The sequence below is a fragment of the Lutzomyia longipalpis genome, chromosome 1 (assembly GCF_024334085.1).
Source record: "Lutzomyia longipalpis isolate SR_M1_2022 chromosome 1, ASM2433408v1".
NCBI lineage: Eukaryota > Metazoa > Arthropoda > Insecta > Diptera > Psychodidae > Lutzomyia > Lutzomyia longipalpis.
Window position 1 is genome coordinate 13,695,879 of NC_074707.1, and position 14,226 is coordinate 13,710,104.

At 32.1% G+C, this 14,226-nt stretch overlaps 1 protein-coding gene across 2 annotated transcripts in view; it reads left to right on the plus strand.

Annotated features, from left to right (window-relative positions):
- The window catches only part of LOC129791356 (unconventional myosin-XVIIIa-like), a 96,329-nt gene that overhangs the window by 2,149 nt on the left and 79,954 nt on the right, over positions 1-14,226 (plus strand). The window contains exons 2-4 of one of the 2 annotated variants that reach the window (XM_055829507.1): positions 7,375-7,626; positions 11,231-11,932; positions 12,700-12,837. In XM_055829507.1, the coding sequence (XP_055685482.1) occupies positions 7,375-7,626; positions 11,231-11,932; positions 12,700-12,837 (1,092 nt within the window). Of the gene's footprint in view, positions 1-7,368; positions 7,627-11,230; positions 11,933-12,699; positions 12,838-14,226 lie in introns of both variants that reach the window. The other variant, XM_055829501.1, reaches the window with a different exon arrangement.

Below are 14,226 nucleotides of genomic sequence, written 5' to 3' on the forward strand. Positions count from 1 at the left end.
ATTGATTTATTTTCATCATTTTATTCTAAACACATTGGGTGAAATTCTTTAATTAGACAAACTTAAGATTCCTGAAGAAAGACATGAAGTTTCATAAGATTCTTAAAGTTTTCTGAAGAATGCCGTAAGTTTTCATAAGTTTTCTTAAGATTCTTTAAGAAAAAACTTGAAATTTCTTAATAAAAATTTAAGATTTCTTAAGCGAAAGTTCAGATTTCTAAAGTAAATTGAGCTAATTCGATGCCCGAAGGCGATCAGAATGAAATCATTGAAAAATGTGCATTTAGCACGATTCAGCCTGACTGAAGAAATCTTAAGGTACGCTCAAGAAAATTTAAAAATCAAATTTTTCTTAGGAAATCCTAAAGTTTTTTTTTTTAAAGAATCTTAAGAAATCGTAAGAAAACTTTTATAATCTTAAGAAAATTTAAGTCTTAAGGAATCTTAAGTCTGTCTAAATAGTGAATTTTACCCATTGTTGCCAATTTAACGCTTTTGCTTTTTCTTTACCGTAAAAAATATCAGGTTAGCGTTCTTTTGACATTAACCCGGCTGGCAAATTGGGTACTTTAATCATTTAATTATTTGCCAAACTAAGGATTTTTTTACGTTTTATTCAAGAATTTTTTTTTCAATTTTCAAATTAGAAAATGAAATAGTTCAGGAAAGAGTCTGGATTGAAGAGCTTTAAAATAATATAATAATATATTTTAATGTAATTATCATATATTAACACCTTTACGGTAATTTCCTTTTTTATCGCAATCATAAATTGTGTTTTATTTGTAACGATTTTGTACAAGAAAATATTTTTATTTCGTAATAAAAATTTCAAGATAAAATAATAATAGGGGAGGGCGGGGCTAATAAAGTCACTTAAGGGTTTTAGAAAAAGTCTAAAATATCATATTTCCTAGCTAGATAGAACAAAATGATCTGAGAAAGGGTTGTAGGGCAGTAAATTTCCTAAAGAAATGAGCTAAACATTTCGTTTTATCCATTTGGGAAATATGATATTTTGAGCTTTTTCTAAACCCTTAAGTGACTTTTTTAAACCCGCTCTCCCCTAACGTTGGCGTATTTTAATGGATCAGCTGGGTAAAAATTTTCTACTTATGACAATTTGTTACACGTCGCGTAGAAAAATAAATTCCCAGCGTTATATTCAAAAAGAAACCATTAAATACATTAATTTCACTGAATATAATATAAAATGCCTTCTTGTAGAGAAGCCCTATTCCTCCTTACAATTTCTCAATGACTTTCCAAGAAAGTTTCTGCAAAAACTCCTATCATATTACTCCATGAATGTAATGTAGTTTAACTGCACATGAATGTGGTATTAATATTCAGATCAGTCTTTAGGGATCAATTCATGACTAATACAGTCCTGAATACGTGATAATCACATTAATGTAAATATTTAGTCATGATCAATAATTTTGCTGATGAGACTATAAGATCGAGGGCGATTCATCTTTGGGTTGAAATGTCAGGGAACTTGTGACCTCTGAAAAATTGCTTGGCTATTGACACAAAGAGCGATTATGTATGATGATACGTGATTTATAGGTTTTGTGCTTTTGAAGTTTTTTTCTTTTTGGCGGAGAATAAATTTTCGAGAAAAGTTAGAGTCCAAGATGAGGAGAGAGGGAGGGAGGTAGGAATGTGCGAATCCAGTGGGAAGGTGTTGTGAAAATAATTGTTGTTGTGACAGTAATCAACATAGCCCGCATTCCTGGTGGTTTGAAAGAGAAGAGGCACATTTGGAGGGAGGTGAATGGTCACTTTGAATGCACAACGCAATCTGGAGTGCTGGAAGGCCCAATTAAATTCCTCCGCGTTCACGGGAGGGAGCACCTAGAGCTGGTGACATGATCCCGCAGTATCCGTTGGATATGCTGCTGTGGTGGTGAGGACGGGCGGGAGAGTGGCATGGAACGGTATTTGCTTCTGGTGAATTACGTCACGAAGGCGCGCACATGAAGCTATGTGTGGTGTCCAGCAAATTGCGCGATGTGAACGGTGTGATGAAAACAAAAATCGTACGGAGAAAAAACAATACTGTGGGCAGAGCTATACTGTTGCTCTTGCTTTTCTTGAAACGAGAAATCAAAGCGAGAGACCCACATAGTTTAGTATGGTTCACTCTCCAACAAAACCAGCGTGCAAAAGAAGTCTCCGGAGGCAGCTGGGCTCTCAAATAAGGGGGAGAAGGCGTTCGGCCAAAGTGAGAGTATACACACCATACGATCAAAATGTCCCGCATTGTACAGAAAGAACAGCCACACTGTAAATAGATAAATACAAAAAAAAAACTTAGAGGAGATAGTGACGACGTCAATGTTTAAGCATCGAGGGGGAGGCAATGGTGTGTACTATATGGTAGAAGAGAAGGCAAAAAAAAAGTAAAATAATGCAGGTTCATGTCACGATCGCGCAAGAAAATGTTCAAAAGCCAAGAAGAGAGAGAAATGAAATAGATGGCAGAGAGACATGAAGTTAAAGTGGAGTATGTGAACAGAAGATGGTTTAAAAGAGAAGATGAAGCTTCATTTGAATCAATTGCTCTTCTAACCTTTTGGAATTTAACATAATTCAGGAAAAATGAACAAAATGTTTTTGAGAAATTAAATTAGACGTTGCGGAAAGAAAAGGTTTCACATGTGTGAAAGAATAAAAAAAATTGTATGAAAACTGATGATCTTTTGAAGTCAAGTTTAAAGGAAATCATAAGATGTGTATTTTGTAAATATTTATTTTTCAATTTTTGCATGAAAATAAAACATTTATGAAAATGCAAAACAGATTTTTTTTATTTTGTACTGTTGTCTACTGGAAAAAATGGGATAGAATTGTAAGAAAAGCATAAGCTTGGAAAGCATTGTACTTTTACTTAGGTTCTCTTTTTCCACAGAGCATATGTTTCATCTGACAATCTATTCACATTTCAGCAGAACAGAAAAGTCAATCATAACGCGTTCAGTTATAGGATTTAGTATACCGCAACGTGTAAAAGTTTGTTTATGTGTTATTTGATTTTTTGTGTGAAATTAATGTTCGCTTGATTTGATTTATTGAGAGTTATGTAGTTTAATTTCAATAAAAAAAAACGAATTGTCAATACTTTTTCAACGAACGGTAGCTTCTTCTTTTGTTCGTTAGTCTTGTGTCAAACTAGATGACGGAAGATTGGCGTGAAGTGTCAGTGCAGTCATACCATACACTGACACTGTTTTATTTGTTCTCTCGAGAACTGCTGCTCTGTATCCTTCGGTCACTTCACTCTCCAGTCTATTCCATAACAAAGTTGCCTCAGCCAAATTGCATTCGTCCCTTTGAGTTTTATTTATCAACGTGGAGATCGAGTGCAGCTTACTTAGCAGCACGTTCACTTTGTCCCTCAAGTCTTCATCTGCAAGCTCTGCAATAATAGTGGAGTTTTCAATCCCGAAATGGTATTTCCCTTCAACAAATGCTGAATGAAAAAAGTAGAATTAAAATAACGAGTGCTACATTGTAAAAAAGGCTAAGTCGGTTCAGAGCTCACACCGACTTAGCCGGTTTTACAATGCAGTCCTTAATAAATCATTTATGCAGCAATGAAACATATGCTTCGTGTATAGAATGCAAAACTAATTTTTCAAAATTTCAGCATCACATGTAGGTTCAATTTTAAGGCTAGATTGTTTGCAAAACATTTGAATTTCCTTCAAAGATTGGCTTAGGTTTTAGATAGTTCCTGTCCATAATATAATTGAATAGTTCCAAGCTTGAAACTCATTCGCATTCATCAGAACTTTAATGTCAGATGGTGAAATTCTGGCTTGATTCGTTTCTTGTCCTGTTGAAGTTTTTATGCTGGACCTTAGATTTTTAAGCTAACTTTCTTTAAGCTAGGTTTTATATACTTTAGGCTAAATCTATGTTTTTTAGGCGAAGCTTAAGCTTCTTAAGCCAAGCTAGGTCTTTTTAAGTTAAGCTAGTTAATTCAGACTCATTTGATGTTTAATGATAATTCTGCTCAGAAAAAGTCAGAAACTATTCTTGATTTTTTATTAAGGTTGAAAACTATTCACATTCTTCAAAAAGTAAATTTTATTCATTTAGATTGACTTACCTGGAACAGAACTTAATCCATAAGTTTGATGTTTATTAGACAAATGATCGGGAAAATTGGATCTAATTGTGCAAGACCTTGGAAAAATGACTTAAACAATTTTCTTTATGAAAACATAAAAATAGGTTGAAAAAAAAGTAATAGAACGAAAATTAAAAAAAAAATGTTGATACGTTAGAAGCAATCGTTTATAATTCAGACCAAAAATGTAACAGTCACGACTTCCATATTTTCACGATGAAGATTTTCATTTGAAAGATTTTGTTTTCTCAAAAAATTCTCACATTTCCAAAATACTATCACACATTCTTGAATACAAAAAAAGTAGAACCCTCATGAAGAAGAGAATTTGTTTATTATGCAAAATTTCTCTTACATAATTTATGTAATCTTCACAGACATAAATATTCATTTAGGTGTCTCAAAAGTGCTAAATGCTATAAACCTCTTGTGCACTATAAAAAACGCGATGTAAAAAAAAATGGGCGAGTATTTTCTTTCAATTCTCACACTACATAAACACATATGAGACGATGTGGTTGAATTTTCATAGTTTTGCTTCCTTCTGTGAGCTTATTATGTTTATGTACGTACATAAAAATCATTTGAATTTGTAGAAAAGTCTGATAAATAGGTAAAATTACAGATTTTGAGAGTTTTTCTTAAAGCAACGGTTTTGCTTTTTTTTATTCTGAAGGAATAAATTAAATTTAGTGACTCTCTCAAGTTTTTCTGTGAATTTTTGTGTGGTTTCCTCCCTCGTAATGTTAGACGAAAAAAAAAGAAAAAGAAAATTAGCATTGAAATAGGAAAAGAAAAGAAAGCTCACCGCACAGCTAAAAATAAGGGGGGAGAATTCAAGCTTCTGGGAACGTTTGGTGTGTCTGGAACGACAGACACAATTTATTGATTATGTTTCTTTGGGATTTCACATATTAAAGAATATACAGCATAATACAGTTCATGCCAGAGAGGAATAGAAGAAAATAAGAAAAAGCCTTTGGACAGCTCTGTTATGAGATATTGAAGAATTTTAATTAAAAACACAGCTTTTGTATATTTATCTATCATAGTATGTATTAATTAGTGTTCCCCGAGAAGATAAAAGTGCGATATTTTTCCTTATCTTTCCATCAAGCATTGATTTTGTTTGCTGCATAAAATTATATTTTCTATTCTCTTCATCATTCAACACAGAGGAAAAAAAAAGTTTGTAAATTGTGATTTTCTGTGTCACACACAAGAAGATGGATAGCATTTCAATGCCATAAATTATGTTGATGTGGCGGGGAACAAAAGCACGACACACGAAAGAAGGGAAATATGCTGAAAATGCTATCCATGCTAGTTCCACTTTCATTTTCACTTCCTGCTGTGTTTGTACTGTATCTGCCTTCCAATTGTGTTCTTATATTGTTGAGTTTTTCGTATCAACAATTGCAATTTTTAATGTATAAACAGAGTTTGAAGAAGAAAAAAAATATGAGGAAAAACATACACACAATTCTCAGTTGATGTTATGCAATTTTAAAAACAAGTCAGTGCGAGTGAAATAGCTCGTATTGCGTCTATCGCATTTAGGTTTTAATTTACAGATTAGGATCTTTAAGGGTTGCTTTAGTTCATTGATATCAAAAATTATTTTTTTAAATACTATAAATACCGGAAAAAGCCTTTAACTTGTGAAGGATGATGTTTTTAGATTTTTTTTTATTTTCAAAGATGTTGAAAATTGATTAAAAACGACTTTACAAAAATTTTTAAACGTGTGATTTTTTTTTCTAAAGTTTGATGTTATTTTTTTCTTAATGTTTGACAATTATGTTTAACATTTGGCGTTTCTTTTATAACTTTGACGTATTTTCCAGCATTTGATGTTTAGTTTTTTCCGTTTGACAGAATTGTTACAATTTAACATTATTTTTGACTTTGACATTTCTTTTCCAACGTCTAACGTTCGTTTTAGTGTCAAACGTTTCTTTTCTATATTTATATTTTTTCTTAGCGTTTTAAAATATTTTTTTTATATTCATAAATATAATTTTCAGCAAAAAAAATATTTTTTTTAACTTGGTTCATTGAAGCACTAACGCATATGCTTCAAACACAAAGAAATAGTAGGGGTAACTGGGGTAAAATAGTGAATTTGAAAAAAAATAAAAATTAATAACTCAAGAATCAGTGAGAGCTAATTTGTCTAATTTTGTCAGTAGTTGCATTTTATACCCCTGCCTAAACCTAGAAAGTTTCATAATAATTGATCCAATATTTTGGCTTTTATTTGAAAAACAAATTTTTCGAACCTCAAAGTTACTCTGACCACTCAACTACAAATTCAGTTTTGGCAAAATTCTCTGCAATATTTTTGATCCAAATGCATTTTTAGATAGAGTAACTATTGCTAAACACGAATCTAATCTGAATTTTCCGAGTTTTCCCGTAAAACACTGATAGTAAAAAGTACTGCTTGGGGCAAAATTGTGAATTTGGTGTTTTTTTAAAATAACTTTTTAAATTTTTGAAAAAATAATTTCCCCTAATTAGTATAACTATTATATACAATTTGGGATGTTTAATCACTTACTATTACAAATTTTTATAAACTAAAAAAAAAAATAAAAAAGCAATTTCTTAAATTTAACGTTTTTTTAATTTTTTGTAATTTTTTTATTAAAAAAAAGTTTTAATTGGTACACAAATCTCTCATTCTCAATAAATATTATAGTGCCTTGCTAAAATAATTTCATTAAATTAAGATTAGCGAACAAAAAACTCAATTAACCGTTTTACCCCAGGATTTTTGGAACAGGCAAATTTGGAAGGGCTTGGAAAATGGCCTGAAAAAGCATTTTCCCATTGAGATAGAGAAATATCGTCTGAGATAAAGTTGTAGCCCGGAAAATTTCCTATAAGATAGTTCTCATGGAAAATCTCCTTAATATTTCCATGGAACTCAGGAAAAATTATCTCACAAAAATTCACCGAATTACCCCAGTTTCCCCTACAACTTGGCAATTTCGAACAAATTCTTTTCAGTGTTTTAAAGTCAAATAAAATGGATATTTCATACATGACGACCACATGTGCTCTGTTTTTTCTCTCATTACAATAATAATAATAAAAAAATATTTGTATTGAGCTTATTTGTTGCATTTGCATAAATCATATGGTTTTTGCTGTGTGTATGTTGTAAAGCATACACATGGAGAGAATTTTAATGGTTTATTTATATGATCTCTTCTGCATAGTTACAGGTCCGGCGATCATTGAAAATTCGCGGAAGGCGAAAGGAGAAGGAAAAATTACCGAGTGGAATAACAGCTGACTACAGTGCGGAATTCTTTGCACAATTGGATATTGATCGTGGTGTTGAGATGGATCGTGGTACTGAAGAAGTGTTGGCCACAGCAAATACCACAATTGATAACAATGGGTATTCGCACAGGCAAATTGCGTACAACATTTCGCAGTCGGACAGCTCAGAAAATTCCCTACAGTCGCTCAAAGTAAGTATGACGGAGAGAGAGAGAGAAGAATGTGTATGATGGTGTATCAATGATATGCCTAATTTGATGGAGAGCAATTTTCGATTGAAAATTTAATTATTAAAATAGTTTTCAAGAAAGTAATTTTTCAATATTAAATCGACCTCAAGTTGCAAATTGCTATATACAAAACAATAATGCACATTTCATTTCTAAACTAACTCCATACTCATTGCTCGGCATTTAGAGGAGAAATAACAAAATTGCACAAGATATAACTGAAAAGTCCATTTAGAAAGTAGAAACAATGGATTGTTTATTAGTTTTATGCATCTTATACAAATGAATACAAATTCTCCGCAATTATGGACAACACGGTGTGATGCCATGAGCACTTTAATCAAATGATTTATTACTATTTATTATTGTGCAAAATTCTCCAATATAAAATAAGGCGTAGAACTTTCTCACATGTCTCTGATGGAGAAAAATGCGCCAAAAAACTTTTTTTTTGTAACTTTTTTGTGTGCATTTTATGTGTACCATGTAAATTTCAATAGACAGGATATGTTGAAAATTGAAATTTATTTATTCGGCATTCTCTTGTTGAAAGACTTGCGGATTTGCTTTTAAAGTTTCAATGGTTTTCTTTTTTTTTTCTAAAAGTTACTCCATTTTTCAAATATTTTCACAGATGTTTGAGAATTTTTTCTTGTATGTCATTGCATAAATTATTCGATCGTGCTTTACTAATTCTAGAGTGTTCGGTTCAGAAACATTGTTTACGCACCTTTTAGTTTATCTGAATGCAAGGCAGTGTTTTGAAAATAATCTTTGATCATCGAGGGCTAAACTGTAAAAACGGCTAACTTTTCTTGATAAACGGAAATAGTCGTTTTTACAATTTAGCCCTCGATTTTTGAAATTATTTTTGGGAATAGTGATAAAAAAGGACGTAGTTTTTACTTGATTCTTCTGCCATATTTGCCACAGGGTCCCTATCTTAAATAAACATGCTTGGAAGAAAGTAAAAATCGTTTTTTTTTTCAAACTCAAAATTCTGAAACATACACATGATTGAAATTATGTGATACGTAGTAGCGCACTTAATTCGTGAAAGATAAAATTAGTTAGAAAATAAAATTATATTTTATTTTGTGAACAGAAATGTTTATAAGATCATTCTAATTGATCAATTAAGGCTTCAAAGGAATAACGTGATAAGCGTCTATGATATTCATTTGGTGTTTATCTCGTTATTCCTTTAGAGCCTCACCCATTAACTCACACAATAAATTCAGAAGTAAATTCACTTTAAGGCGAATTTAACTGTAAGGCGCTTTTGGGACGTCTGAGAATCGCACAGGCGTCAGAATGTCAGGTCAGCGTCGGGATAAATAAACCTTCCAGTCCCCCGACCGAAGACAAACGATATTTCAATGAGATAAAATTCCATAATTTAATTCATTACCCCAAAATGTAATGATTTGATTCACGTATAGTATGTAAAGGAACTATTTTATGCAACATGTGTAATAAAATCAAACATGTGTGCTGTTGAGATGAGATAATCTACACTGAAAAAACAGTTTGTGCTTCGACTGTCGGTTTTACTACTTTTCTAAGTACCAATTAAGTTGAAAAAGCACCACTTTATTTCTCAAATATCTATATAGAGGCGCTGCTGGTTATATTTTCACACAATATCGCTTTTTTTCAAAAACCGATTATTCAACTGAAACTTCTTCTTCTTTTTTTTCTTAGTTTTAGGTTATATTTGTTAAACAATAATACAAAATGTGTGGTGTTTTCCTGAAATTCGGCTCTTCCTGGGGATTAGGAACTTCATTTTTTGCTTCTTCAGGGGTTGAGATGATTTTCCTCAATTTTCATGAGAAAAGAAAAAAAGAGGAAGATTCTATATCGATATTGAATATCGATATCGATAATATCTTAAAAATCAAAAAAAGGAAGAAGAAGAATTTTGGTGCTTATCCAAGTACAAAATAAGCAGTAAAATGTCGAATTTGGTACTTGAAAAGTTAAAATTCTTTCAGTGTATAGAAGGGAAAAGAAACTACATGTTTCTGATAAAGTTGTTCACTTATCAAGGTTGAATGATTGCTCTTGGAGTAAAAAAAAAATGTGTAAATGATTTCAATGATGGAGAAAATTAAGAGCACAATATCGCGATGAAATGTTTGTTGGATTTCCTATAAATTCCAACAAACTGACAATTTGTAAGATTAAGTTGGAAATATTTTTTTATTTACAGTTAAAAAGTATTTCTTGAGAAGATTTATTTTGACAGTACGTGCTGTGTTTTTCTTACCTTTTAATTCTGTACCGTGCAATGAATGAATTAAATGAGAATAAAATATAGGTTGAAAAAAAGAAGAGATGAGGTGAATGATTGGAGATTCACTTTTTCATTGAGTTACACTTTTCATTTAACGCTCTAATTGTGTTTGGTATTAAAAAAAAACGAACTATGAAGGAACTGTGAAAGATGAAATGAAACAAAAAAGATTAAAATTCAGTGTGAACAAAATAACAATAGCAATGTGTCAAAGGAGTAAATTTTTTTTGGCACGAAAAGCGTTCCAATGATGATAAATGGCACATAATTATTTATATGTGGTAGAGAAATGTGATATTTAACATGTACGGCTGTACCGCAGCTTCTCCTTTTTCAGAATGACTTTCTTGGTTTTCTTTACAATTTTGCAAAAGGTCTTCTCAGAGTGGTAGGAAACTATCGCTGAATGTATGATAGTTGGATAGTTTAACCCAAAAGTAATGAGACTGTGGGAGAAATTCACTGCTAAGTCCGGTTAAAATTTCTTAAGGCAGGTTAAAGTTTTCTTAAACAAGGCCTAAGTTTTTTATGTTAAATCTAAGTTCTTTAATCTAGACTAAAGTTTTTTAAGCATGGCCTTAGTTTACTTAAATCTGCCCTAAGTTTTCTAAGCTAGATCTACATTTTGGAGTTAAGCTTAACCAGACTTTTACGATTTTGAATTGATCAAAGTATTTGTCTAACCGTTATTACGTATACGATTTAGTAAAAATCATCAAAAAATGCATTCCGAATTAAGTCTGATCTAACCATAAAACCATAAAGTCTGACCTTAAAAAATAACCTAAAAAACTGAATTTAGGTTTAAGAAATTAAGTTTGATTTAAGGAGAAAAACTAAACCAGATTTGGTTGAAATTTCACACTAAGAGACGCTTATCTCTAAAGATTTTGATAATATTTTTCTTTATAATTTTTTCTTTAAAAGAAATTTAAAAATAAATATTTTTATCATAATAAAACAATAAAGATTATTGATTTTTTAGATATTAAAATTACACGGAAAAAGTAGAAATGATAATAAATTTCCAAGAAGTAAAAAGCAGCAAGAGCAGTAAAGACTTTAATCTGTTTATTTTTGAGGCAATCCAAGTGTTTGTCGATAAAAATAAGAAAATTGCGTCACACGATGAGCACACACAAATTGATGAGATTCAAGAGAATTTTCAGTGGAAATAAAAATATTATTATTTGAAATGACAAAATTAAATTGTCCTTCTTATTAACAGGGTGGTTCATGGAATAAAATGTTTTCTTTTCGTTTCAGTCACGATTTCTCCCGCCAGTTCCGCCAAAGCCACCAAAACGAGGAATTCTCAAGGGGCCACGAATAAATGTGGCGTCAACCATTGAGGAGACACCCAACATTCCATCACCAGATTCTTCATCGATTCTCATGAGGAATACGCTGCAGAATGAAGTGATTACGTACCATAATGTCCCGCTGAAGGGCTTTGCGGGGAATGGTGGTGACAATCAGTCGAATTCATCAATGATGAATACCCTTCACATCATAACATCACCATCACCGAGTGCAGAAAGTTTGACCGATACGACGACAAATTCATCCTTTGCCACACCACCGTTCTCCCTGAGCCCTGTTGGGGAATCTCAGGGCTTCCACAGGTGGTCCCGTGTGCAGGCATTCGAAGAGCTAAGTCTCCCCCTGCCACCGATTAAGCTTGTTAATCTACCGCCACCGAGAGAATTGGTGATTAAGCGCCAGAAGACACCACGCAATGATTTTGGTTTTAGCTTACGCAAAGCCATCTGTCTCGATCGTTCCGCTTCCCTGTTTTCACCTGTATTCAGACCGGTGATCTTTGCGGAACCCGGTGCACAGGGAAATGCCACGGGACTCCTGCCTGGTGATAGACTCATCAAAGTGAATGGCGTTTCCGTTGAGGATTTGCCGCGGGAGACAATAATTGAGATGATCCGCAATAGTGGCGAAAGTGTGACTGTTCAGGTAAAATTTTTTCCTCAAACAATTTTGTAGGAATTTTATTTCAAATGGAATTTGTTGATTGTCCCCATCATAAAGGTATTTATTTGACATAATTTCTCCGTGAGAGATTTAGGAATGTAATTTTAAAGTTATTTGGTTTGTTGGGAAATTAAATAAAAAAACACAATTGATTATTTCTTGTGAATTTTAGATAAAAGAATTGTTTTAGGAGACTTAAAATTAATTTTGGGAAATCACGAAGGAGGAAATGAACCATTTAATTTAAATTCTTTCATTTGATTAATTTGTTTTGGATTCTTTAGACTTTGCAGAAGTTGCTTTAAAGAATTTTTGCAATCTTTGCTGAAATTAATTTTGATTCGGCGATTCCAGAAGCAGTTAATGAATGATTTGAAAAGGCAAATTTTCAGTTGGATATTTGATTAATTAATTTTTATTTAAAAACTGACGTTTTGGACTGTAGAAGTCTTTCCTCAGAGCCAACAGCATTTAAAATAAAATCATAAGATTCAAACATTAATTTTCAAATATTCTAAGCATTGAGGAAGGACCCCTATTGTCTGAAACGTTAGTTTTTAAATGAAAATTAATTGACCAAGTTAAATAAATTAAGTAATTAACTGAAAATCTGAAAATTTTTAAACTTTCCAGCAATTCATGGTTGCTTGTTTAATAATTAAAATATTTTTCTAATAAAATAAATAAGAAAATCTTCAAAGAAATTGAGTACTTTTCGATCAGCCCAATTTAATCGCACGCAATTTCAGGTGCAACCAGTTGGAGAATTGGTGGAGCTTTCTCGGCGTTGCATGACCAATTCCAGCGATGAAACTGATCGTGTGGGAACAAGTGTGTCCAACTGCAACACCCTGAGACGGAGTGCTTCAAAAAGATTCAAAAGCGAGGTGAGTTTGTTAATTTTGCGTCTTTTGAGTGAGATTTAGGGTGAAATTAGTCACGCAGTTGGGTTAAAAAAAAGCTCTGAAATCAAACATTTCTGCAAAATTGCGCCAAATAGTGATGGAAAAAGCGTATTTGGTTGGATTTGATTCATAAAAATTTTTTTTTGGTTTAACAATATTTTAAGATTTTTAAGGTAAAAAAAAACAAAATAAATTATTTAAAGCAAGTTAACCTAGACTACCACAGTGTCCCCTATTTTAGTTGAAGCATTTTTAATTAAAAAATGAATGAAAAAGAAGGAAATGAAAGAAATCAATTTAAACAATATCGTATAAAATACACAAAACTAGTCGTATGAGACTAATGCTTCATGCAATCAGTTTTACGACTAAAACCAGTTGCATTGTACGAAATTCAATTTTCTGCTTTCTAACAGTTTTTCCTGATTGATGAAAATAGTTATTTTTTCCCCAAATCTGCCTCAATTCTCCAGGATTACAAAAAAAAAAACTTCAAATTCGTCTTTTTTTATCAACACTTAAAACATTTTCAATTGTAAACGTTTTTTCTTTGACTTTTTTTTACCAACTATTGGAAAGAGAAAAGGTACAAAAAAATAACTAATTGCTTTTGTATTCACCTCACATTTTTTTCAATTCCTCAAGCAATACGATGGGGTATTTGTAAATGCATTATAATTACGACAAAGAAGTGATTGTTGGAAATTTTAAACAATTCAATAGTTTGATAGGTAGATGGGGGGAGATTGAAGAGAGAGAAAAAAGTAGCCTAAAGGAGAGACTTTTTGTTGGGTGCAAGTGTCAGTTGGGATGTGAAAAGATGATGGGCAAATAATCAAATGCGGCATCGTTCAAAAGCATATACATAGATTGAAAATATTGGAAAATACCCAACTAATAGTAATTTAGAATTTAATTGCTTATTGATTGCATTGAAAGTAGTTCTAAAATGTTCTTCTCTCCTATACATTTAGAGAAGAATCTTTTATTGCAGAATTCCCCATATAACTTACAATGTTTCCCCTTATGCGATGGTGTTTATGTCCTAACAAGTTTTCAACAACATAGATTTGTTGGAAGGTGTTATCAAAAGTGAATTTAACAGCACATTTTAATGCATTCCACCTGTCGTCGTCGTTGGTTGCTTTTGTCCACTAAAAAAGGTGTTTTTTCCACCATCAGAGAAGGAGTAAAATGCAATCTCTTACAGCATTTTGAGAGCCTTTAACTAATAAACTCACAACATGTTATAGGAGAAATATTTATTGCCATGTGAAATGTGCAGTGTGTGATTTTTTTCGGGTAATTACTGCAGCTTTTCCAATGAGAATTTATTGAAACTCTTATCAGTTACGACTTAATGGAAAAGTG